Source organism: Conger conger, chromosome 16 (assembly GCF_963514075.1).
Source record: "Conger conger chromosome 16, fConCon1.1, whole genome shotgun sequence".
Classification (NCBI taxonomy): domain Eukaryota; kingdom Metazoa; phylum Chordata; class Actinopteri; order Anguilliformes; family Congridae; genus Conger; species Conger conger.
The window spans coordinates 28,080,036-28,106,015 of record NC_083775.1 but is presented as its reverse complement, the minus strand read 5'-3'; the positions used below and the strand labels follow the sequence as shown (position 1 = coordinate 28,106,015).

The 25,980-nt window shown below is 50.8% G+C and overlaps 1 protein-coding gene across 3 annotated transcripts in view; it reads left to right on the top strand.

The window, feature by feature from the left end:
• Positions 1 to 25,980, top strand: part of LOC133115101 (speckle-type POZ protein-like) — an 88,301-nt gene that overhangs the window by 52,963 nt on the left and 9,358 nt on the right. For all 3 annotated transcript variants that reach the window (XM_061224832.1, XM_061224834.1, XM_061224835.1), the window contains 4 exons: positions 8,670 to 8,797; positions 18,190 to 18,367; positions 20,129 to 20,184; positions 24,395 to 24,517. In XM_061224832.1, coding sequence (XP_061080816.1) covers positions 8,670 to 8,797; positions 18,190 to 18,367; positions 20,129 to 20,184; positions 24,395 to 24,517 — 485 coding nt within the window. The remainder of the gene's footprint in view (positions 1 to 8,669; positions 8,798 to 18,189; positions 18,368 to 20,128; positions 20,185 to 24,394; positions 24,518 to 25,980) is intronic.

The window sequence follows — 25,980 nt, the reverse complement described above, 5'->3', positions numbered from 1 at the left end:
AACATGACTGGCCTCACTGAGTTAGCTGAGGGAAGTACTTGTTGAGGGGGAAAACAGGAAGACATATTTATGGGCTCTGTGTTTTATGCGCTGTGCGACAATCCGTCGTGTCCATCGTCAGCAGGACCTGAAAACGTGCATCGTAAAGATAAGCAAGATCAGTCTCTCTCAGTATCCTGCGGTTATTGAGCTTACTTTGTTGGTTTCGGGCGGGGTGCAAGCTGTGATTAAAATTAAACTGCAGGTTCATCATCATAGCGTGTTGCGAGGGAGACGATCTCAAGTGTTATTTTACATTATCATTTCGCAAACTTTTGATTCAATTGGAGGACGGCTTTGAGACCGCTGCACGCGTAAGCGCAATCTCTTCCAGAGCGATTGCTTTCTCCCGAATATTCAATTAAAAGCATCGTCGGCAATTATAATTTTAATTAAAAAAACCCTCCTGGAAGTGCTGGCTGCCTGTTTGGATGAATTGAAAAGGCGCTTGCTTCCATTTCCAACCTATTTTTAATTGGGTGAAGGTTCAGGGGGAGAAGGAAGGGGGGTGGGGGGGGGGGGGGCGGAAGTAACGCGAATTAAATTTGCGTGAGCCAGATGCGTCCATTCCAGCCAGGCGCTTTTCCATCTGGTTGTTTTTGTTTGGCTTTTCTGCGGGGAAGGCGACGTATGGAAGTGTTATTTATATTTGAAGTCGCGCCGGCTAATAGCTCTCTCGGTGCGCCTCGCGCGCGTGCTGCAGAGCTCTTCTAATGGCCCGACTCCACTTTCATCTGTCCCAGCGGGCTCTGCATTAGCCCGCTCCTAATGGAGCAAAAAACACGCCAGTGGAAGGAACCTCTTTCATGCGAGGCCGAACCGAATTCTCACCGCTGATTAATAGCGGGGCGAAGCCGGGGCTTTCGGCAGGCGTCCGGCCCCTTTGCGCGCTCTTTGTTAATTATTCCACCCCCCCACCCCCTCCCCGACCGAACTCTGGTAGGCGTAGCTGTACTGAGCACTTTCCCGTCAGAGGACCGGTTTTCGAGGCGCGAGGGGAACGACGTCAGCGGTGGTCCCGGCGACCGGGCCGTTGAAAGGCGGGTTACGCGAATCGGCGGAAGCTGTGCGTAGGTTTGCTTTCGGGAAATCGAGTATGCGGCTTTAATGACGTCTGTTGAAAGCCCAGAGGGGGTTTTTGCGAGTGTTAGCTAGCTGTTTAAAAGCGGGCAGGTGGCTCTGCTCAGCCAAGATAAACATCTCCGGAGCGTGCACTTGAGAGGGCCTTGCTGTACGCGCGTTTTAATAAAACGCGGTCGACGCGCGTAGCCTAATGAAGGACCGCGGAGCGGGGTGAGCCGCTGGCCTCTGTTTACATTTATATGGGTATGGAGCGGACTGCGGTGAACCATCAGAGTCGTGGCAAAGATTTGTGAGGGTTCCTTTTCCCCGTATCGTTACCGTGATTGCGTCTTTACCTGACTGGGAAATGCTCTGGAGATCTGAGCCAGAGGCTCTGGTCTTTGGGCACCTGGTTTCCCTGGCGACTGAGGTGGGGGTGGGGAGTGTTGTCTGTCGGTAGACGCCGGAGCCCGAGTGTGCCCTGGCTTTGTCCATCTGCTCTCAGGACTGAGCTGAGAGCTCGCCATCCTCGTGCAGCCAGAAGGAGGCGCTGTGGGCCAGAGAGGGGCGCACATGCGAGTCTGCGCTCACATGCTTTCACCCTTGCCTCCGCCCCTCTGAAGCAGGCGCCCATTCTCGCCAACCTGGATTTCCAGTCTGCAGCGGGTTGCCCTAGTTCTCCTTTCATGGGTCAGCGGGCCTGGTCCCTCTCCTGTGTGCCTGCATTACGGACTTCATGTGTTAAACGCCGCAGAAGTACATTAACCGCGCGGTTTTATTCAGCGGGTGACGCCAGTGTCGTGAGATGAGAGCAGCGGAAGATGAGGAAGGCTATGTCCCGTGGGAGCCCTGCAGGTCACTCAGCGCAGGTGCAGCAGAGATCAGCCCAAGCTTGTCCCTCTGCTCTTGCTCTGTACGTTAGCCAGACGGTCTGCTTTTCACTCTCTGTACGTTAGCCAGACAGTCTGCTTTTCTCTCTCTGTACGTTAGCCAGACGGTCTGCTTTTCACTCTCTGTACGTTAGCCAGACGGTCTGCTTTTCACTCTCTGTACGTTAGCCAGACGGTCTGCTTTTCACTTTCTGTACATTAGCCAGATGGTCTGCTTTTCACTCTCTGTACATTAGCCAGACGGTCTGCTTTTCACTCTCTGTACATTAGCCAGACGGTCTGCTTTTCACTCTCTGTACGTTAGCCAGACGGTCTGCTTTTCACTTTCTGTACATTAGCCAGATGGTCTGCTTTTCACTCTCTGTACGTTAGCCAGACGGTCTGCTTTTCACTCTCTGTACGTTAGCCAGATGGTCTGCTTTTCACTCTCTGTACGTTAGCCAGACGGTCTGCTTTTCACTCTCTGTACGTTAGCCAGACGGTCTGCTTTTCACTCTCTGTACGTTAGCCAGACAGTCTGCTTTTCACTCTCTGTACGTTAGCCAGACGGTCTGCTTTTCACTCTCTATACGTTAGCCAGACGGTCTGCTTTTCACTTTCTGTACGTTAACCAGACGGTCTGCTTTTCACTCTCTATACGTTAGCCAGACGGTCTGCTTTTCACTCTCTGTACGTTAGCCAGACGGTCTGCTTTTCACTCTCTGTATGTTAGGCTAGTGGTCTGCTGCTCCCTCTCACTGTACGTCTGCTGTTCACTCTCTATGAACATTAGCCTAGCGGTCTGCTGTTCACTCTCTATGAACATTAGCCTAGCGGTCTGCTGTTCACTCTCTATGAACATTAGCCTAGCGGTCTGCTGTTCACTCTCTATGTTAGCCTAGCAGTGAAGCAGTCTTCTCTCTGTATGTGACTGAAGCAGTTTGCTGCTCTTCTCTCTGTATGTGACTGAAGCAGTTTGCTGCTCTTCTCTCTGTATGTTACTGAAGCAGGTTGCTGCTCTTCTCTCTGTATGACTGAAGCAGGTTGCTGCTCTTCTCTCTGTATGTGACTGAAGCAGTTTGCTGCTCTTCTCTCTGTATGTTACTGAAGTAGGTTGCTGCTCTTCTCTCTGTATGTGACTGAAGCAGTTTGCTGCTCTTCTCTCTGTATGTGACTGAAGCAGTTTGCTGCTCTTCTCTCTGTATGTTACTGAAGCAGTTTGCTGCTCTTCTCGCTGTATGTGACTGAAGCAGGTTGCTGCTCTTCTCGCTGTATGTGACTGAAGCAGGTTGCTGCTCTTCTCTCTGTATGACTGAAGCAGGTTGCTGTTCTTCTCTCTGTGTGTGACTGAAGCAGGTTGCTGCTCTTCTCTCTGTATGACTGAAGCAGGTTGCTGTTCTTCTCTCTGTATGTGACTGAAGCAGGTTGCTGCTCTTCTCTCTGTATGTGACTGAAGCAGGTTGCTGCTCTTCTCTCTGTATGTGACTGAAGCAGGTTGCTGTTGCCTTTCCTCACTGTGTGTGACAGGCTGTCACAGAAGCAGCCGGGTGCTGGCAGGGCACACACACACACAAACACGCACACACACGCACACACAAACACACGTGCACACACCCAAACACACACCCAAACACACACCCAAACACACACACACGCACAACACACACACACACACACCCAAACACGCACACACACGCACAAACACAAACGCGCACACACACGCACAAACACAAACGCGCACACACACAGAAACACGCACGCACACACAAACACATGCACACACGCACAAACACACACGCGCACACGCGCACAAGCACACACACAAACACACACACACACACACACAAACACACACACGCAGACTTATTTTTTAGACTTCTACTGCTGTAGCCTATGCACTTAGAGTTATGATGCGTTGTGTGTTCACAGATGCTCTTCTGCATACCACTGTTGTAATGCGTGGTTATTGCGTTACTGTCACCTTCCTGTCAGCTTCAACCAGTCAGGCCTTTCTCCGCAGGCCAGTTTCTGTCTGCAGAACTACTGCTCACTTAGTTTTCTGCACCATTCTTTGCAAACTCTAGAGACTAGTGTGCGTGAAAATCCCATGAGATCAGCAGTTTCTGAGATACTCAAACCACCCTGTCTGCACCAAAAATCATTCCACGGTCAAAGTCACTTAGATCACATTTTCCCCCCATTTTGTTGGTTGATTTGAACATTAGCTGAAGCTCCTGACCCGTATCTACATGATTGTCTGCATTGCACACAATTGGCTGATTAGATAATCACATGAATACGTAGGTGTGATAAAGTGAAAACACACACACATACATACATACACACACATAAACACACATAAACACACGTATACACACGAATGCACACACACCTCCTCTACTCCCTCCTGCCTCACCCCCCCTCACCCCCAGAGCCCGGCATGCGGCCAGCATCCTGCCCGTAACCCGCCCCGCTAATTGAGATGGATTCGCTACCCTCCACGGGTGGCTCGTCTCCCAGTCCTGGGACAGCACCTCCCCCCTCTCCTCCTCCAGGGGGGCGGGGGCGGGGGCGGGGGGCGGGGGCGGTTTGTAATCAGTCCCCCGAGGGCCCGTCTCAAACCCGCCCCAGCCAGGTGCGCACGACAGCTCCACAAACCTGCGCATCGATCGGGAGAGAGCCACTTACTCAAAGGCGGCAGCAGAGAGGCGCGACTGAGAGTAATGGAGCCGACATGGCCGCCCCGGCTCTTGACACGGCAGGGAAGCCGGCGGGTAATCAGCTCGGCGAGCGCGGCTCGGACACGCCGGCGCTCCTCGTCGCCACGGCGCCCCGCGTGTCATTACCCCCGTCTCATTCCGCCAACGTCGGAACGCCGTCGTTCACCTTGACGTCTGCCCTCCGCGGATTTTTTTTTCTTTTCAATAAGTCTCCGGACTGGTGGTGGAGCGTCTTCCATATTTCATGCGCGCAGAAGTGCATTTCCAGGCGGAATGTTATTTCTGCCTGGAATTAAGAGTATGTTTATTCAAGTGGTGTTTTGGCACTAGCTGTCATCCAGATACAGTGCTGAGAGAGAGCGCTGAATCTTCTGTGTGTTACAGTTGGATAATGCATGTGTAGAAACAGGCACATACACACACGCATAATCTGTCACGCTCTCTCGCACACATACACACACACACACACACACACACACAAAAGCACCCATGCACACACATGCTCATGAACATATACATGTATAAACACATACGCACATGCAAGCACATACACATACTCATACACAAACGCAAAATCGTCACAATCGCACACATACAGACACGTATACAGTCACTCTCCCGCATGCTGTCACGCACATACACACACTCAGACACACATACACACACTCTCTCATATACCGACACACATATAGTCACACTTTCTCTCATACACCCACACACATACAGTCACTCACACTTTCTCATACACACACTTATACACAGGCACATATAAAAATACAGTCACTATCACACACACACACACGCACACATACTGTACACACATACACACACACTACCTCTCTCTCATACACACCCGCACACACACTCTCACACACACACACACACACGCACACACACACTCACACACACACACTCTCTCACACACACACACACACACACACACACACACACACACACACTCACACACACACACACTCACACACACACACACTCACACACACACACACTCTCTCACACACACACACTCTCACACAGACACACACACTCTCACACTCACACACACTCTCACACACACACGCACTCACTCGCACACACACGCACACACACTATCTCTCTCTCATACACATCCGCACACGCACATACACACCCGCACACGCACATACACACCCGCACATATACATACACACACACACGCACACACACACTCTTCCTCAGTGAGTCGGCCCCTCCCCAGGCTCAGTGTGTGTCTGACAGGCAGAGGCTGCACGCTGGGAGCCTGCTGGGCTCTACCTCCTGACACATTGACTTACTGACCGAGAAGAGCGCCCACCCCCCCGGCCGCAGCTAGCCCTGACGTAGCGTACCCCCCCCCTCTCCACCCCGCCGTCGAGCGGTCTGTCTGCCTCCCGCTGTCCGTCACCACATAAACACCCCCCTGGTCTCCAGCCAGCCTCGGATCATTTCACCGTCTCTTTGTTCGGCTGCGGCTCCGGCGGATTTGTCAAGCGGCGACAGCAATGCCCGCCCGCCCCCCTGCCTCCCGCTGCCGCCCAGCCTGTGGAGCCTATTGAACCGCTCCTACTGGCTCACTGCCGCCGGGGCGCCGCCCAATTACTGACCAGGGATCACCAGGCTAATTATCGATAGCATTTACCTTGGCTGCGAGAAGATGGTGGTTCTTCTCCGTTAACAGTGCCAATGGGTGCTGGAGAGGGAAGGTCCAGGGGGTGCTGCCTTGGGGAGGTGGGGAGGTGCTGGTTGGGTAGGTGCAGAGGTGCTGGTGTGGAAGGTGGGGAGGTTCTGGCTTGGGGAGGTGAGGAGGTGCTAGTTTGGGAGATGCAGGGGTGCTGGTGTGGAGAAGTGAGGAGGTGCTGGTGAGGAAAGTGGGGAGGTGCTGGTGAGGAAAGTGAGGAGGTGCTGGTGTGGAGAAGTGAGGAGGTGCTGGTGAGGAAAGTGGGGAGGTGCTGGTGTGGAGAGGTGAGGAGGTGGAAAAACGCAGCCTCATCTTCGCACACATTACAGTAGTACATAACTAATTACTGCGCTTTGGAAAGTCGGGAGGTACTTATGTGGAGAGGTGAGGAGGTGCTGGTGTAGAGAAGTGAGGAGGTGCTGGTGTGGAGAGGTGAGGAGGTGGAAAAACACAACCTCATCTTCGCACACATTACAGTAGTACATGACTAATTACTGCGCTTTGGAAAGTCGGGAGGTACTTATGTGGAGAGGTGAGGAGGTGCTGGTGTAGAGAAGTGAGGAGGTGCTGGTGAGGAAAGTGGGGAGGTGCTGGTGTGGAGAGGTGAGGAGGTGCTGGTGTGGAGAAGTGAGGAGGTGCTGGTGTGGAGAAGTGAGGAGGTGCTGGTGTGGAGAAGTGAGGAGGTGCTGGTGTGGAGAAGTGAGGAGGTGCTGGTGTGTAGAAGTGAGGAGGTGCTGGTGAGGAAAGTGGGGAGGTGCTGGTGTGGAGAGGTGAGGAGGTGCTGGTGTGGAGAAGTGAGGAGGTGCTGGTGTGGAGAAGTGAGGAGGTGCTGGTGTGGAGAAGTGCCAGTTCCTCACTCGCCGTGAAGATCCACGTAGAGATACTCTCAATGGCAACAACCACCAGCAGTGGGAACTGCCACTCAAACTGCGGTTGCCGCGGTTACCGTTCCCACCTTGGGCGGGGATTGATATCTGCCTGTATTCACTTTCGCTCACACTTTTAAATTGTGTTCACACACTATTGCTACTTTGTTTCACAGTTCCTAATGTGGATCAGGAGAATCCTGACCTGATAATTGCTAAGTAGTATTTTGACAAGATGTACACCTTTTTTCCACCAGAATGCTATTTTTATTCTCAGGAACGCTAATTGTAATTTTTTTTGATGGGTGGGGGCAAAAATCTGATTTTATTAAGGACTTAATTACAACTGGGCGGGTAAAATGTTATTTATAGAAAATGGTTCCAATTTGATTGATGGGTTTATGGCTGGGTGTATAACCAGTTTCTTTGAAAAAACCCTGAAAATATATGCAGCACCTTGCTGTCAAAATCTTCGCTTGCTCTTTGTATGCGCAATTGCGGGTTTCATAACAGTGCGTTTATTTATACAAAGCACAGTAATTACAGTTATGTACTACTGTAATGTGTGCGAAGATGAGGTTGTGTTTTTCCATTATTACGAGACAGTAGAGACATTTATTTTCCTTTCACCTTTATTCCTATATAAACTTTGGTTTTCTCATTTGTGTTGCTTAATTGCTCCGCGCTTGTTGCGGTAATTACGCGTCTTCGTTCTCCTGCCTGTGTGTGCGCGCGTTCCCCGACCGAGGCGACGGCTCTGTCAATCCACACCGTCGGCCTTTGAAGTGGAAATGCGAAGCCCTGTGAGGTGGTGCTCCGGTAGAGTGGAGTAGCTCCGCTCCACGAGAGAGTGTCAATGCTTAGGGAGGTTTGTTTGTGTTCAGGTTTGTGTCCACTACGCTTCTTTTTATGAGTGCCAGCGCCTTTTTTCAGCTATTTTCCATAGGGAGATAGCACGTGCCGCCTCTGCCGCTTCAAGTTCAAAATAGTTCAACTTTTCCGAGAGGCTCTGCGCTCGTCAATGTCACTTTTCATGATCTGACCAATCGCAGCTTAGATGGGGCGGGGCTTAAAACCCTAAACATTACCCGGCTTAAAATACAACGGCAAGAATATGGAGCAGAAGCTTGTTTTAGTGGTGTCAGAGTATCCGGGCAAGCATCCTTCCGTTTGTTCAACTCATATCGAAAAACAAACAACAACTAGCGATATCTTCCACTATCTAACGGAAGCACGGTGTACGTTAAAATGTTCAGGTGAGATGTAACCCACACGCACTGCTTTTTTTCCTCAGCGCAGGCGCATCATCCCAGCGTTTCCCTGCTCTCTGCTAGAAAATAAGCATAGTGGACACAGACCCTGATCAGGGTAGTGGACACAGAGTCTGATGTTTGTTCCCTGTCTGTCTGTCTGTCCTCAGAGAGCCAGAGAGCGTACCGCTTTGTCCAGGGGAAGGACTGGGGCTTTAAGAAGTTCATCCGCCGGGATTTCCTTCTCGACGAGGCCAACGGCCTGCTTCCAGATGACAAGCTGACCCTGTTCTGTGAGGTAGGCCCCGCCCTTTCCCTAATGCGGTATGTTCTGTGAGGTAGGCCCACCGCCCTTTCCCTAATGCGGTATGTTCTGTGAGGTAGGCCCACCGCCCTTTCCCTAATGCGGTATGTTCTGTGAGGTAGGCCCCGCCCTTTCCCTAATGCGGTATGTTCTGTGAGGTAGGCCCCGCCCTTTCCCTAATGCGGTATGTTCTGTGAGGTAGGCCCCACCCTTTCCCTAATGCGCTATGTTCTGTGAGGTAGGCCCCGTGTCCAACGCTAGTGAAATGTGTTCTGTTAGGTAGGCTCCGTGTCCATCGCTCGTGAAATGTGTTCTGTGAGGCAGGCCCCCCGTGTCCATTGCTAGTGAAATGTGTTCTGTGAGGTAGGCCCTGCCCCATCACTCGTGAAATGTGTTCTGTGGGGTAGTCCCCGCCCCTTTCATGCTGTCTGTTTTCTGCAAGTCGCACCCCGGTCACCTCTGAACGGTTCATCAGCGCTTCCACCCTGTGTCTGATGTGCGTCCAGTGTAACTTCATGTGTGTAGCTCCCCTGACGCTGCCCTGCCTCGGTCTGATATGTTTAGCAGTGGACCTGTCCTGAGCAACTGTAGAACTGGGTCACAGCCCAGCGGCTCAGATGTGGTTCTCACTCAGAGGCCCTTCGGTGGAGGTTATGTTAATGTTCCGGCGTAATGCATGCATCATTAATGTTTAAAAAGACAGCGGCTGCTTAAAACAATCCTAATTAACCCTGGGGGGGTTTGTCTGGGGAGCCGTCTCAAGCTATCGGGGACGACGGGAAAATATTTGGAAGTCTGTTTAAAGTGCTTCCAAGTAGGCCTCGCTGGCCGGGGCGGGCGCGGCCCTGCGGGGGAGGGGGCGGGAGGGGCTGAGGGGGCCGGGAGGAGGAGGGGGTGGTTGCGGGGGAGGATGGGCAGGTCTGCTGTGCGGGGCGGAGCCGCTCGGGGTACCTGTGCAGCGATCTTCGGCCTGTTGGAGGAGGCTCACTCCCTACTGCTGTTACTGTCCTTCTGTTTTTGCTCCTTAGTCTCCTCGACTGTTCCCCCAGACTCATTAACACAAGAATGTGTGCTGCCTACAATACGAATATCTGATTGGGTACCTCAGCCAGTCGTACCTATCTTATTGGCTAAGCCAAGAATCCACATCCGATTGCATTAATCAAGAACAAATGTATCATTTCAAACTTCAAACAGGAACATCTTATCCGATTGGCTACCTCAGCCAGAAATGCATATCTGATTTGCTCTGCCATTATTAGAAATATTATTGGATGCCTCCACTGGCCCACAGAGCTGTGTGAATCTCCAGAGCCTTGGGAAAGTTCTAGTCTGCGGGTTGACACCGAGCCGTGTTAGTCATTTTGAAGTGGCCCCAGGGACTCGGCTCTGCGCCTCCTAAGAAGCTGAGGAACGCACTCCGCTCTGTCTGCGTCCAACCCCCCCCCCCGGACGCCTGCAGGTGCTTCACGGGGAGAGTACCCCCATTAAAGGATGCGCGCTGTCTCTTATCTCTCAGAGAGAGTGAGAGAAGGGAGGGAACGAGACGAGTGGATGGAGAAAGACCACCAAAGACAGTCGGGGACATAGTTTCGGTCCTTATTTTGCGGTCAGAGGCTCAGGTTTCGGGTTTCGGAAGCCTCAGGCCGGGCCGCGGGAGCTTGCGGGCGTTTCAAATGGTCCCGGCGGGGCGCCCGTCCTCTCTCTCCCCCGTTATCGGTCCGGCGAAGGCGCGGGTTGCCGAGGCGGTGAAATCCCGCTGCGCTTGCAGTACAGCGGCGAGGCCACAGCGCGTAACAAAATGTCGAAGAAATAAAGGAGGATGCGACATTTGTCATTTCTTAATGCCCGCTCTCCCCAGTTTTTCCCATTTCGCCGGCGCTCACACGCACCCCCTCCTGTTTCTTCCTCTTTCTCTTGTATCATTCTGTTCTTCCCCTGCCTCCCTCCACCCCCCCACCTCTCCTCACTCCTCCCTCTCTATTTTGCCCAGTGGGGAAACGGTTCCTGTGGAATAAATTAGCTCTGCAGATTTCAAACTGCTTTTTTTTTTTTTTTTTTTCTTCTTCCTCAGTTTTCTTTTTTATGGTTTAGTTTTTTTGTTTTTATTCTTCTCCCTCCTCCTTCTCCTTAAACACTTCGGTCCTGACAGCACCCATCAGTTACCGCGCAAGGCGCCATATGCTGGCGCCCGTCAGGGGACCCGATGCAGGAGCCCATTTGGGAACCTGCTTATTGCTGGCCTGTCAGGGGACCTGGGTCTTGCAGCCCATTAGGGGACCCACATGCTGGTGCCCTTAAGGCAGCCTGATGGGGGGACACTCATCCTGGAGCCAGTCGGGGGGACCGAGCGTTGGAGCCTGTGAGGAGCCCGCCAGGGGCCCGTGTGTCCGTGGCTCTTTGGGGGACTTGCTACACCTGTTCTGCTTACTGGCCTCAGAGGCCAGGGTCTGGGGAATGAGGGGCTTGTGGCCAGCCTTCTGTGCAGTTATCGGAACTGGGCGTATCACTGAGAGGTCGTCGTGTCGGGTTCTAAACGGCGATTCTTGTATTTCGTCTTATCGGATACCGCGAGTATCTAAAGTGAGGTTTTAACTTCCAGCGAAAGTCCTGCTGTTGAGGATATACGCGGATACTTTGCTGCCATTAAACTGTCACCCTGAGTAACTCCAGTTGCAAATAGTCTGGGTGAGAAGCGAGAAGCAGCGCAGTTAGTGTGCAGGAAGCGCTGCCGGTGACCTCCACGGCAGGACCCCGCCCGCTCAGAGTGGCCTGGGGGGCTGCCTCGGGCACCCCGGGGGGGCACGCTCTCCGTGGGCGAGCACCGTTTCATCGCAAAACCCTAAAAACCGAGAGGAGCTCTTTCTTCCTCCCCGCTCTACGGCGTGCAGAAAGTCTTCATGACTGAAAGTGGGGAGATGATTGATGTGTGGATGAATAATTCATGGTTGGGAGGGATTTGAGCGCTAAGCGGGATTCACGGGCGTGACGGGCCTCTCTCCGAGCGAAGGGTTCCGCGGGAGGAGCGATCGGCAGACCTGCGGTTCTGCGACGGGAACCTCGTGGTCTCGCGGCGAGGTCAGGCCTGCGTTACGCTCAGATTAATGGGGAATTAATCGGTGCAGAAACTAATTACCGCAAATTTGACACATCGTCACTGACTTTATGATGGCCTTTTTTCACGGCAAGTCGTAAATGACCGCTTGAATCTATTTAGTATGTCGTCTTCCTCAGGGCCTACACTTTCGCGATAAGCACATCTATTAACATAACGCAGCTGTTGAATTATTTGCTTACAAGCCATTGAACATTTTATTGATGTTACGAGGAATGGCCTCTTAATTTCATTTTTTCCCTCACGCTACAACACGCTTCGGAATTCTACCCGTGTTTTTTATCATTTTAGCATTTGCATTTAAAGTTTTGGTTCATCCCAGTGCAGGACTTGAAAGGTTATTTGCATTTGCATTTGTTGCTGCTACACATTCCTTAGACTTACAGAAAACCACCCAGCTGGTTTTCTTTTTAACACTCTGTTGCATTTTACTCCGCTTGTTTGTGGTTTATTGCGGATATGTATCCACTGAAAATTCCACTCTGTTTGTTTTAGAGTGAGTAACATTCTTATTTATTTGTTTATTTATTTAAAATGCACGGAGGCTTCGCTGAGTGACACACAAATTGAATGCAACACCACCTTTCCCCTTCATCTTCTGTCAGATCAGTTCTTTCAAGGCTCCCGAAAAATGGAAATGCCACTCTCGGAATGTGAAGGGCTTGAATCGCCTTTTTTTTTTTTGTTTGCTTTCCGGCATTTGTAAGTGTACTTAAATTGATTTGTCTCTGTCGTGGCGATAGTCTCCCCCTTTGACGTCCCAGTGGTCTTAAAGCGTAAAGGTACACACAAACTCGCGGGTATCCACTTTGACCCAGTTTTCCGTTAAACCGACCCTGTTAAATTGAAAGCTTTTCACGAAGCGGTGTTTGCTCTGCGGCTTGGCGCTGACTGAAGCGTCCCCGCGGACGTGCCGAGATTACTGTTGCCGAGCTTGGGGCGGAGATCTTACCGTTGCCTGGGTGACCGTCAGCCATGGGTTTCCCAACCGCCCAGCCCCTCTCCGCTTCACCCTGCCCCACCGAAGCCCCCTACGACCTGCTCCAGAGCTTCTGGTACTCTCACGCCTGGACTATTCGAACCCATTTCTTGGCCCCCTGTTTGCCCCACCGAACCCCTTCAGCTAATGCACAATGCAGTCGTGACTGCAGAGTGTTCATCTCCGCAACTCACTTCACCGGCTGCCTGTTACCGCTCGCATCGAGTTAAAACACCTTGGCACTGGACTACAGGGCAGTACATGGAACGGCTCCAACATACAGGTATGGGGGAGCTATTCCAGGTCTGCAATCAATCTTCAAACCCTACACCCCGGCCAGATTTCTCCTCTCCGCAATCTCTGGGCAGCTGGGTCTCCCCTAACTTTGGGGTCCCTTTCTCCCTGTCACGATTCCTGTCCGTACTGGTCCCACGCTGGTGGATTGACCTTCCCAGGGTGGTCAGGACAGCAGAATCGTTGGCTATCTTCCAACGTGGACTGAAGACTCACGACTTCACACTGCTCTCTCCAGTCCCCACTCCATACCTACCCCACCTTTTGTACTAATGGAGGTTATAGTGTTGTTATGATTAGTAGTGTTTTGTTGGTGCCTGTTATGCAGTCTTACTACATTTAGAATGTGTAGTTAGGTTTTCGGATGTTTTAGTAATCTATACTTGTTGTTCGGGCGATGTTGGTGGGCAGGTCTGGCCCTATTGATTGTATAGCTCTGGTAAATGCAGTTATATGTCTCCTACGTTGAAATTTACACTTGATAATAGCGCCCTCACCCCGCCCTTATTCCAGTGACAGTTTGTTGAACCTAAAGGCATGACCGCCTATGTGATGGGTAACGCTTGGCTGAGGGCATGTTTGAGTCCTTGTGGTTCCACGAGCGCTTGACAGTGCCGAGGATGAATCGTCGGTGAGAAAATGCTGAGAGGAAAAGAGCTAACAGGCCACTGAAGAGTTAACCGCTGGGCTGCAGAGTGGAGGAGAACACGCTTCAGAGCCGATCGCGTCAGGAGAACCGAGAGCAGGCGAGGAAGGAAATAAAACTCACTAACCTAATGAACTTTTTATTTCGTTATTTCTTGTGCTCTTTCATGCGTCGCGAGGTACGGTACATGGATAAATATCTACATGACTGAATAAAGCAGGGAAAGATGGATGACTAAGTGAATAATTCATACGGTTTCAGAGGCTTAAATCCCCCCTGCTTTCTGAACCACAGTGACCAATGGCTCTCTGACACAACGGTTTCACAGTAAGTGGAACTGTGGAAATGGTGTTTGTCAGTGTTGGCCGGGCAGCTTAATATAGGTGTGTGTGTGTGTGTCTGGGGAGGGGGGTGTTTTATGGGTATCGGGGAAGTTGTGTCAACAGGGCGAGTTAGGCTATGTATCAGGGGCAGTTAGTGTGTCAAAAACTACGATGCTGTTACTTCCACTTCTGCGGCCGTTTTAATGAACAATTAATCAGCGCAGAAACTAATTAATGTGAATTGGACACGGCGTGTGAGGAATAGAGGTCCGGGCCGCGGCCGTCCTCGAGGGCGGGGATCGTTTCGCAGAGTTTCTGTATCTGTGTCGTCGTGCGCCTCTGAGCCTCTCCGGCCTAGTCTCCGCGCCCCGCGTCCGCGCAGCACCACCCCGCGAAATCTCGGCGCTCCCCCTCCCCTCGGCGTTCTCTGGCAGCCTCGTCTCTCTCCAGTGCTCCCCTTCTTCCAGTAACCCCTTAACTTCCTCTACCCCCCCCCCCCCCCGGGATTGGCAGTGGCAGCTGGTAATGAGTGGGTGATGAATCCCTGTCGGCGAGGGGAGATTGATGTGCGTCAGCACTGCCCCCGGTGTCACCGTCGCCGAATGCGCCCCCTGGTGGGTGATTAATCGAGGCGCTCCCGGGACAGACCGCGGCGCTCGCTTCCTGTCTGCCGCGTCCTGCCAGATTGCGTGTCCCACATACGGGCCTCGGCAGCTGCGGTCTTAGCGTTTGACGCAAAGCGAGGACCACGGCCCGTCACTGCTCGGTTGCGCTCGTGGTAACGTAACGTAACCCAGCGATGCTCGCCTGTAGCTATTGCCTAGTTTGCCTAAAAGTGAAATAGTATGTAACACCGTATCAGGCCTGGTCTTTAACCCCCAGTGTTTCTGCCTCCACTACATGTCCTGGCAAGCTATTATAAGCGAGTAGTCACTGTATGGGGGGGGGGGAAAACATCCTAATATCTGTACAGCTTGTACCATGCGCGCGGCAGTCTTCTGGGCTTGTGTCAATCTGAGACTGATGAGCCCAGAAAATGGCGGAAAACGGCACGGATGGTGCAGCGACACCTCTCTGCCCAACCCTGGCTGGCAAAAGGTGGAGGTGTGGGGGCGACAGACTGTGGCGAAAGTGCCAGTGTGGAGTGTTGGGAGGAAGGGGGCTGGGGTCAGCTTGGAAGGGACCTTTTGAACGATTCCTCCAGCTAATGAGGGTCGCTATAGTAACAGTGTTGAGTGCAGCCCGATGGTATCTACATTAATGGTGTTGAACTGGACCGCTGTAGTAGAGCAGTTAACTGGAGGGTAACTATAGTGACCGTGTTCAACTGTCGGGTGCTGGAGTCCAGTTTCTGAGGCTGCAAGGTTTTCATTTAGAAACGGGCTGTGTAGATTAGGGAGAAATGAGTGGCTCTGACAGAAAGCTCCAAAAGAAATGGTGAATGCACTGCGGCGCTGAGTCCTCATGCATTCGAGGTCTTGTGAGAGCGCCCTCCTTTGGAGCGGAGGACTTCCTTCTTAGTTGAAGGGTTTTTTAGAGGCCGCTTACTCATTATTAGCTGGCGGACTTGATAGGGAAACCTTCTTTCTTAGTGGGTGGACTTGTTGGAGGCTGCTTCTTTGTTCTATGGAGGGCTTGTTAGAGGATGCTTCTTCATTAGTTGGATGACTCATTAAAGAGACCTTCCTTGTAATTGGAGGGCTCGTTCGCGGTCACTTTCTAGCTGGAGGACTTGTTTGTGGTAGTTTACTCAATATTTGGCTCTCACCACTTGCTCAGCTCAACACACTCCTCGCCCTGCGCCTTGCACCCAATTTGCCTCTTCCCCCCCATCCACACCCCGACCTCCCCCTATTCCAGCTGCTCATTCGGGCCGAGGTGTGCCCAAGCACCATGACCACCGCTTTCTGTGTTTCTGGCTGGTAGTACATTTCTTTAACAAATGAGCCAAACAAACGAGTTGTTTTCAGACTAAATGAATGTGATTTAATTAGGAAACATGCTGTGGTTATGCAGACTCTTTTTGTTTTTTTATTTGTTTTTCAACACTCAAAACATAGCTTTGACCCCGTTTGCATGCCGGCTAAGTTTTTGGTACCGAGCGTTAATGAGTCTATTTAAAATTTCCATTTTAATGAAGTTGTTTTTTTATACACCGGTCTGAGTCCTTTGAAATGCAGAGACATTAATGTTTGAGTGATTGCCTCAGAGTGACCCTGTCATGGGTTCATTCTGGCACAGTGGTCCCTTTGGGTCAGGCTGCAGAGATTCATCATGGAATACTAAGAGCAGGAAGGTCAGGGAGGTCAGAATGCACCATGTGTACAGTGTCAGGAATGTGGTGTGTGGAATGTGGTGTCAGGAATGTGCTGTCTGGAATGCAGTGTGTGGAATACAGTGTCAGGAGTGCGATCTGTGGAATGCAGTGTTTGGAACACAGTGTGTGGAATGTGGTGTGTAATATGTGGCTTCTGGAATGCGGTGTGTGGAATGCAGTGTGTAATATGGCTTCTGGAATGTGGTGTGTAGAATGCAGTGTGTGGAATGTGGTATGTGGAATGCAGTGTGTAATATGGCTTTTGGAATGCGGTGTGTGGAATCCAGTGTGTAACATGGCTTCTGGAATGCGGTGTGTATAATGCAGTGTGTGGAATGTGGTATGTGGAATGCAGTGTGTAATATGGCTTTTGGAATGCGGTGTGTGGAATGCAGTGTGTAATATGGCTCCTGGAATGCAATGTGGGGAATGCAGTGTGTAAAATGTTGTTCTGGAATGTGGTGTGTGGAATACAGTGTGTAATAATGTGGTTCTGGAATTCCGTGTGTGGAATACCGCGTGTGGAATGCCGTGTGTGGAATGCAGTGTGATAGTGATGATGTTTTCCATTACTCAGGATTACCTTGGTGTGCACCTGAAGTGCTGAAAGAGTTGACACAGGAACCAAGCAGCCCGTGTGTCTGCCCGTTTTATTACTACTCCCTTGTGATTGAAACGTTGGAGCCAAAATGTCGGCCTACTTCCCTTTTTCTTCCTTTGCGGTCTGCCCGCTTGCGAAAGCTCCCTCAGCATCCCCCGGCTCTGCTCACAGGCTGTTGACAGACCTCTCTGTTCCTCTGTCTGCTGAGGGACCCCATTGACCCCCATTGCTGGCACATCTCCTAAAACTCTGACCCGGGATCAACTCTCGGGACGGCGACAGCCACCGGGCCAGTCCTCCGGCGCAAACGTGAAGCGGTCCGGAGTCAGTGCTTCGGAGGGCCATCAATCAGCCCCTCATTCTGTATTCCGACAGCCCTGGCAGCAGCAGGTAAGCAGCTGGTGTTCACGCAGCAGAAAATGAAGTCAATTACGTGCGCGTGTAAAACCCACTGCGGCAAGCTGCCCGGGCCGTCTGCGCAGCCAGACACACGTCCGCCCCGGGGCTGCGTCTGCGTCTGCGCGCACCCCGCCCTCTGTGCGTCGTCGCATATCCCCACACCCCTCCCCGGCGGAGGCTTCCGGAGACGCCGCCCGCGATACGGCAGCCGTCTCCGCAAGGCCCCCGAAGGGCGGAAGGATCGACTCCCTTTCTTCTCCGTCTCGCCGTCAGACGGCTGCAGAAGAGGATCGTGGGAATTCTCTTCTCGGCGGGGTCCCCCAGGAGGACGAGGCTCCGAGCGCGCTCCCTTTCTTCCGCTCAACCGGGCGCCTTTGTCACATGATCAAGGGCTCCTGCACAGGAGGCGCTGCAGAGGAGCGGTGCGCCGCGAGCGGGAATTGGGTTTTTCCACAGTTAACGCTCGAAGGAGCGGGGATTAGCGCCATTTCTCTCCCCCCGCCCCGGTTTGACGCGTATCCGGGCCACGCTCTGTCGAGGAAGATTGTGGAACAGCTCGAGTGTTGGATTAGTTTTGATCCTGGTTAGGGGTGCGCGATATTGTGGGGGATTGCCGGGCAGATGATTGCCGGGCGGACGGGTCGATTTTGTCGACGGGGTGGTTGATTTGATTGGTTGGTTGATTGATTGTCTGTCCTTGTCTGTGTTGCAGGTGAGTGTGGTGCAGGACTCTGTGAATATTTCGGGTCAGAACACCATGAACATGGTGAAGGTTCCGGACTGTCGGCTAGCGGACGAGTTGGGAGGATTGTGGGAAAACTCGCGGTTCACGGACTGCTCGCTCTGCGTGGCGGGGCAGGAGTTCCAAGCGCACAAGGCCATCCTGGCAGGTAGAGACCCACCTTGAGTACCCCAATATCATAATCACTGTATCCCAATAATCACACTTGGTGTACCCTAATATCACACACTACGCCATTGGCGCTCACTGTATCATACTGTGTCACTGTGTCTCACTATATCCCCAAAATTACACTCACTGTACCCCAAATCACATGGTATTTCACTTGGTATTCCACTATCATTCCCACTCTACACCATTTTCACACACCTTATTCAAATATCATGCACTGCACCCCACTACCACACACTATACCCCAGTACCACTCGCACTGTACCCCAAAGTTACAGGCTAATGTGTAGCTCAATGTGTATCATAGACTCTAATCACACTGTACCTCAGCCATCATCAAATCTGGACCTCAAATCCAAATCCGGCCCTGGTTTCCTTTTCTCCCAGGTACTTAGCTGAACAATTAGCGCTCCTGATTGGCCAGAATGTATTCATACCTAAGTCCCAGGTAAAGGGAGAGTGGAAAACCAGCAGTTCTTTGACCGTGAGGACCATGATTTGATGATCCCTGCTGTACTACAATTTCACTCACACTCTACCACACTTTCACACCTTATTTATTTACATTACATTAATGGGATTTTGCAGACACTCTTGTCCAGAGCGACGTACAGTTGATTAGACTAAGCAGGAGACAATCCTCCCCTGGAGCAATGCAGGGTTAAGGGCCTTGCTCAAGGACCCAATGGCTGTGCGGATCTTATTGTGGCTACACCGGGGATCTAACCACTGACCTTGCGGGTCCCAGTCATCTTCCTTAACCACTACGCTACAGGCCGCCCTTATTCAGATATCACACACTGTACCCCCACTACCACACACTATAACCAGGGCCCAGTACCACTCATACTGTATCTCAATGTTAAAGACTAATGTGCACCCCAACGTGTACCCCACCATCATACACTAAGACGGTACCACGTATTCACAGACAAATCGGGGTCTGTAACCCGTATTGGCCTGATCTCTGCTGTCTGCTCCGCTAACGACGGACAGACGGACAACAAAGAGCGGCCGTATCCGCCGTCCCCGGCTCAGTACTTTCCGGAAGCCTCTCTCTCTTTTTTTTTTTTTGCATTTTAAAGTAGGTGATGTTACCACAGGAGAGTGGGTTCGCTGTTAATTACGGAGTCGGCCGTGGGAGGCGGGGAGTCCGCCTGAGTGCGGGCTCTAATTGTCTGTCGCCGCGAGGCCGTCTGCCCGCCGCGAGACGCCCCGTTTCAGGGTCGCACGCCGCCTCACTTCTTCATCTCTCCCGTTTTACGGACACATTTAACATCAATTAACATAGCCGACGAAAAACTAATGCACGCGGGGGCTGAAAGTGAGCGCGGAACTTGGATGTTGTTTCTTATTGGAAAGTCCACCTGAATGTTAATTGGTGTCTCGGTGGTAGATTTGAGCACGCTGATTTGAGGATAAATCGACGAGAGAATGACCACCCTCCAGCTGAAGTACACAGAACGTGTGTAGTGTACTGCATAACCGACATCACTGTGTTACTGTCATTTGGGCAAGTGGATGTCTTAGTATGCTGTATGTATTGGCTTCTGTAGGTACGTCAGTGTGTACTGGTAATGTTTTTTGGCGAGTCGTTTTAAGATCCTTTTAAAAATCCTTGCATTAGACTCAACCTGTTTTTCCTGTTACAGTCAAACTTTGGTGCGATTGTGAATTATGTGCATTCTGCTCAATGGCCTGCAGGCCGACGATACTGAACCCTTCCCCTCTCTTGCAGCCCGCTCACCGGTGTTCAGTGCCATGTTCGAGCACGAGATGGAGGAGAGCAAGAAGGTGAGTCCCCGCCTTTCATTGGTCAGCTCAGAATCAGGCCCCTCCCCCTCGCCCACTGTCCGCCCCCAGTAGAGGTGGAAAACCCAGGTTCAGAAAGTAAAAATCCTCCCCAGTGTTTTGTTCCAATCACCTGGATTTGCTAATTAGCAAAATTCTTCAGCCAGGAGGTGGAACTAATTGGTGAAATCGGCTGGCTGAGTTAACGGGCGGAAGAAACGCAATGCCTGGACTTCCCGCCTCTGGGCGCAGGTAAGTGTGGTTAGCTGCTGCTACGGGAAGTGCGGGGCGGGGAGGCGTCTGGCTGCGGGGTAACCCTCTCCGGTGTGTGCGGCTCGGTTCTCCCCGACTCTTCCGCGGGAATCCATCTCGCGTTCTTAAATCGGCCCCCGAGAACGCTGATAAGGCTGCAAATCTCCACGCCTCATTGACTGCACCCCCGGGAGAGATACATCGCTCCCTCCCTCGCCCTCCCCCTCCGCCTCCGCACGAGCGTTGCTTTTAGGGCTACTCTCAGAGGCACCGTTGGTTATATTTAGGCATTTAGATTGAGAATCGCAATAAAGGGATTCCTGTTGGGCCTTTATATATAACGCTCCCTGCTAAAGGCAGAGTATTGGACTGACCCGTCCTCTGGGCTAGGAGCCCTTTATTGTCTCCACTGGGAAATTTGACTTGCAGTATTTCGGCTTCATAGCCACACAGAATGTTGCACAAATGCAAACTGCAGTAACGCTGATTGTATAAAGCGGGCAAATGGACGGTTAGTGGTCTCCTTTTCTGCGTGCTGGTCGACCAGCACACTGACTCAAAACGTGGGAAATTCTGTGCAACTGTATTCTGTGCAGTGTTCTGGGTGTGGTCAGAATAAATAACTTAATATACAAATGTGTGCAGCTGGGCTCCAGGCTTAATGCCTAACTCGTCCATGAATGAGAATACACACACGACATGCACACACACACACACACACACATACACACACATACTCGCACACAGTGCACACACACACACACACACACACACAGGCAAACACATGCCACACAGACACACACACACACGTACACACACAGTGCACACACACGCACACAGCGTACACACGCACATTGCACACTATAGCTCTGGCCTGAGGGTTAGGGTTTACATCTCAGGAGTACGAGTGGGTCTTCTAAGTTCTTGCTAATATTTTCATGCTGGAGAGTGAATACTGCACTGTCTTTCAGAAGCCATGGCTTTTGGAAACTCGGCTGTCTTTGAAAAGCCAACTTTCTCTGTTTCTGGGTGCACTGTTTATTTAGCTCACTGTGAAAATGTTCAGGTTTCTATCTGGGCAAAACATATTTTTGAAAGCAGCATAGTCTCATAGTCTATGACAGGGTGCTTTACTGTACTAAGTCACGTGTGTATGTTGTAGTATCTACACAAGTTTATCCATAGTGCCCGGATAAACAGTCTCAGGTATAAACACAGTCTCCTGGTAAACGCAGTCTCCTAGTAAACACAGTCTCCTTATAAAGGCAGTCTCCAAACACAGTCTCCAGTCAAACGCAGTCTTTTGGTAAACGCAGTCACCGGAGAAACGCAGTCTCCAGACAGATGCAGTCTCCAGACAAACGCAGTCTTCTGGTAAACGCAGTCACCAGAGAAACGCAGTCTCCAGACAAACGCAGTCTCCAGACAAACGCAGTCTCCTGGTAAACGCAGTCTCCAGACAAACGCAGTCTCCTGGTAAACGCAGTCTCCAGACCGTCTACGGATGCGCCGTGTATCTGTGGTGACATGCCCCCCGTGCGGAGGGCCAGGTGGAGAGGGAGTCCTCCCCGGAGCCCTTACCGTTTGTTACATCAGAGGCGCCATCCTGCAGCGCCGCGGCCACGTGCGCTCTCCCAGCGGGGCCGCCACAGCGGCACGCCGGCCCGCTCAAGCGCACGTTCACTCGCGCGCGCCGCGCGGCGGACTGCAGGGAGTCTCGTGTCTTTATTTATGCGTCGTGTGAACTTCACACTAAGTCACAGACACGAGGTGCAAGATGGCGGGTATAGGACTGAGTGTTCTTAACACCAGCCACGTCCGCTTCACGCGTTTATGAAGAACAGGTTGGGTTTGAGAAAATAATGGGTTAAAGAAATAAGCAGTGGTTTGTGTGTGCGTGAATGTGTGTGCGTGTGCTTTTGTGTGTTTGTTTGCAGTGTTTGGTAATGGAGTGGGACTGGGGTTAGTGGCTGACTGGAGATCAGTTTGAAGAGGAACCCATCTGCAGGGACAGGGTGCCAGTCCCTTCCTCGGCTGATCTGTTACTCCTTGAGTGCAGTGCTTACTCCAGTGACTCACCTACAGTGCGTCACCCTCCTCTCTTCTCTGCACGATTTTACCCCCTGTGCCGTCTGCTTGTGCTCGACGATACAGGGAGTTAAACACTTAGGTGGGAATGTGCAGGGTGTGAAAGACAGGTTGGATCTGCAGTTCTTTCCAACCTTTAAGATTGTTTTTTGGGGGTTTTTTTCCCCCATAGCATCTTTTTTTCTGGCATCTGTGGTGAACCACATGGTGTTAATGACACAGAAATAGAAAAATAGCTGGCAACACCAGTCTCCCATCTCTGGAATTGGGCATAAGGGGAGTAGTTATAAGAACTGGCTAACTTCTTCTGTGTGCCAGTTAAGAAATGTCTCATTTTGCCTTTGGGAAATCGATGGCGCTAAGTTGTGCTAAACTCTGTAGAAATGCGTGTGCGTTTGGAGCTGCGTCGGTATTAGAATTGACGGCGAGGCTTGGACTGTAAATCTGGATGAAAACCTGCAGCTGTAACCTCACATCTCTATAGAGGTCTCCCCAGAAACTAATCGCACCCGAAGCTGAATTCCCAGCTCCGAGGAGGGTCAGATTGTACAGCTTAGCCGTAGCCGCGGTAATTTAGCCGCCCTGTCTCCCTGAAATGGATGCTCGTGACACTTGGATAGGAAATTACGCAGCACGCGGGGAGGGAATACATTTTAATCGCTGTTTAAGCGGTCATTTTCATCAGGGGGAGATGGATCCATCTCCATATTTACACAGAGGAAACGGATAAATAGGTTACACCTCTCGCGAAAGTCTATAAAGACGAATGGGGTTGTAAAGAAGGCAAGCGCATCTTAATAAAGAAGCAATTTGTCTGCTTGGCTAGAGCCTCTCGTGACGGCGAAATGCTGGGTTAATGGTGTGTGCTTCTTTAAAAGAGGGGGTAGGAAGTTTTTACTTCCTACTTTTCTTTGCCAAGTAACATCAAAGCGAACACCGGAATAATGCGCGAACTCTTTAAAAATGTTCGTTTACCGCGGCTGACCCTGTTAAAATGCATTGAGCCGTTGCGGCCGCGATAAAAGAAAGGTATAATTGGTTTGCCGCCTTGTTCTGCCTCTCGGAGTGAAGAAAGGCTTGGGTTCGTGTCGCCATGCGTGTGAGCGATAAAGAGTGTGCTCATGACTGCAGGCGCCGCGCGATGGAAATTAGTTCCCGGGTTTCATTGCAGGAAATCTCTCAAAACCAATTTAGTTTAACTTTGTGAGGTGTCCAGCTTTTTCAGGGTTGTTTTTGTAGAGATTTGACACTTAACAAACGTGGGCTTTCATTGTTGGTACTGTCTGGTTAGCCAAAGTAATCTCAAGGCTGCTTCTGAATGTGACTGTTGGCTGTTTTGGAGACCAAAATGTTTCTCACTTTCTATTGAAAAAGTGTGGTAAAAGTATCAAAGGAGATCAAAGGGGAATGTCTTCAGATAAACTCCAGGTATTAGTGGACTTTACGCCAGGGGGAAATAGACTTTCTCAGCAGGTTGCAGACCCCAATCAGCCCAAAGGGTGGCCTTAAAGGGTGACGGAAAGACATTTTGGGTGGTGCTTCCTTATTTTTATACACTTTTGTGGTAGGGTTCTACATTCCATGTTAAGCATTTCAACATTTTACTATATTCTCTGTTACATTGATGTTTTCCCCCAGTCTGATTTCAACATGGATGGATAGTAGTGACTGGTGAGGGCAGAGTTAGGTTTAATAGATGTGTTTGTATACAGTATGTTCATATTCATGTAAATAATACCGTATTGAGAGCTGGGCAGCAGTGCCTCTCTGTTCGGGCTGGAGGTGTGATGGAGGTGGTTCATCCTGCCCCTCCAGCAGGAGGGAGTTGAGGGTGACCTCCTCTGTCCTGCCCTTCTCTCCGTCTCCCGTGCAGAACCGCGTGGAGATCAACGACGTGGAGCCCGAGGTTTTCAAAGAGATGATGTGCTTCATCTACACGGGCAAGGCGCCCAACCTCGACAAGATGGCCGACGATCTGCTGGCAGCCGCGGACAAGGTGAGAACGCCACGCCCTGCCTGCTCTCTCTCTCTCTCTCTCTCTCTCTCTCACTCACACACACGTGCAAACACACGTGCAAACGCACGCACACACACACACACACACACATGCACACACACACTCAAACACGCGCACACACTCACACACATGCACACACACACTCAAACACGCGCACACACACACACACACACACTCAAACACGCGCACACACACACACATACACACATATGGACACACATTCCTACACAGACAAATATGCTCAGCACATGAGGTGTGTATACATAAACAGTGCCGTGTAAAAACGCAAAACAGTGCCTGGGTGAAAGCAAAACAAAAAAATGTTTTAAATTATTGTTTCATTTATGCAGTGAAAAAACATGAAAAAACACCCCCTTAAGCTTAATAACTGGTTTCACCGCCTTTAGTAGCAGTAATTGCAACCAAACACTTCTCATAATTTGATGTCACATTGCTGTTGAGACATTTTAACCCACTCTTCTGCTTTAATAAATCCAAATTGGTAGGTTTTCGTACATGAACTGCTCTTTTCAGGAACTGCCACAGCATTCAAGTCAGGACCCAGGCATGGCTCCTTCAATAATGGCATGCTTTCCAGGTCCCGAGGCAGCAAAGCATTCCCACACCATCACACCACCACCCCCATGTTTGACTTTCGGTGTGATGATCTTTCTGTGAAATGCAGTATTTGCTTTATGCCAAAAATAACAGGACCCTTATCCTTCAAAAAGTTCCACTTTTGACTGATCTGTCCTCAGACTGTTATTCCAGAAGGCTTGAGGATCATCCAGGTGCTTTTTTTGCAATTGTATGAGAGGAGCAGTGATGTTTCTCTTGGTTAGCAGCGGTTACTCACTCTCAAATCCATTCTTTGCCCAGTCTCTTTCTTGTTCAGAGTCATGAAGACTGACATTAGCGGAGGTGTTCTTCTGGGATCATGTGTGACGTCCTGGATCAGTTGTTATTTGTTCTTGGAGGAGTTTTGGAAAGCCGGCTACTCCTGGGAAGATTCATCACTGTTCTAAGTGTTCTCTATTTGGAGATAATGGCTCTCACTGTGTCCTCGATGTGAAAATTAATAACAAATTATTGGAAGTATGCGATTGTAATTATTGCTGCTCAAGACGGTGCAACCAGTTATTAAGATTAAGGGGGCAATTACTTTTTCAGAGGGGTAAGTTTGATAACTTTTTTCATTGAAAAAAATGAATAGTAATCCAAAAAATGTGTTTTGTATTTGCTCTTATACCCTTTGTCTAATAATACATTGTCTAAAGATCTGAATCTATTAATTGTGACAAATATGCAATAATACAGGAAATCACAATACTTTTTCATGGCACTCTATGCTTTTCAAAGTCATGCACGCACATGTGGTTATGCACGCTCGAGAACACACACAAACGGAGAAGTGCAATTACTGACAAGCCACTACGCTACAG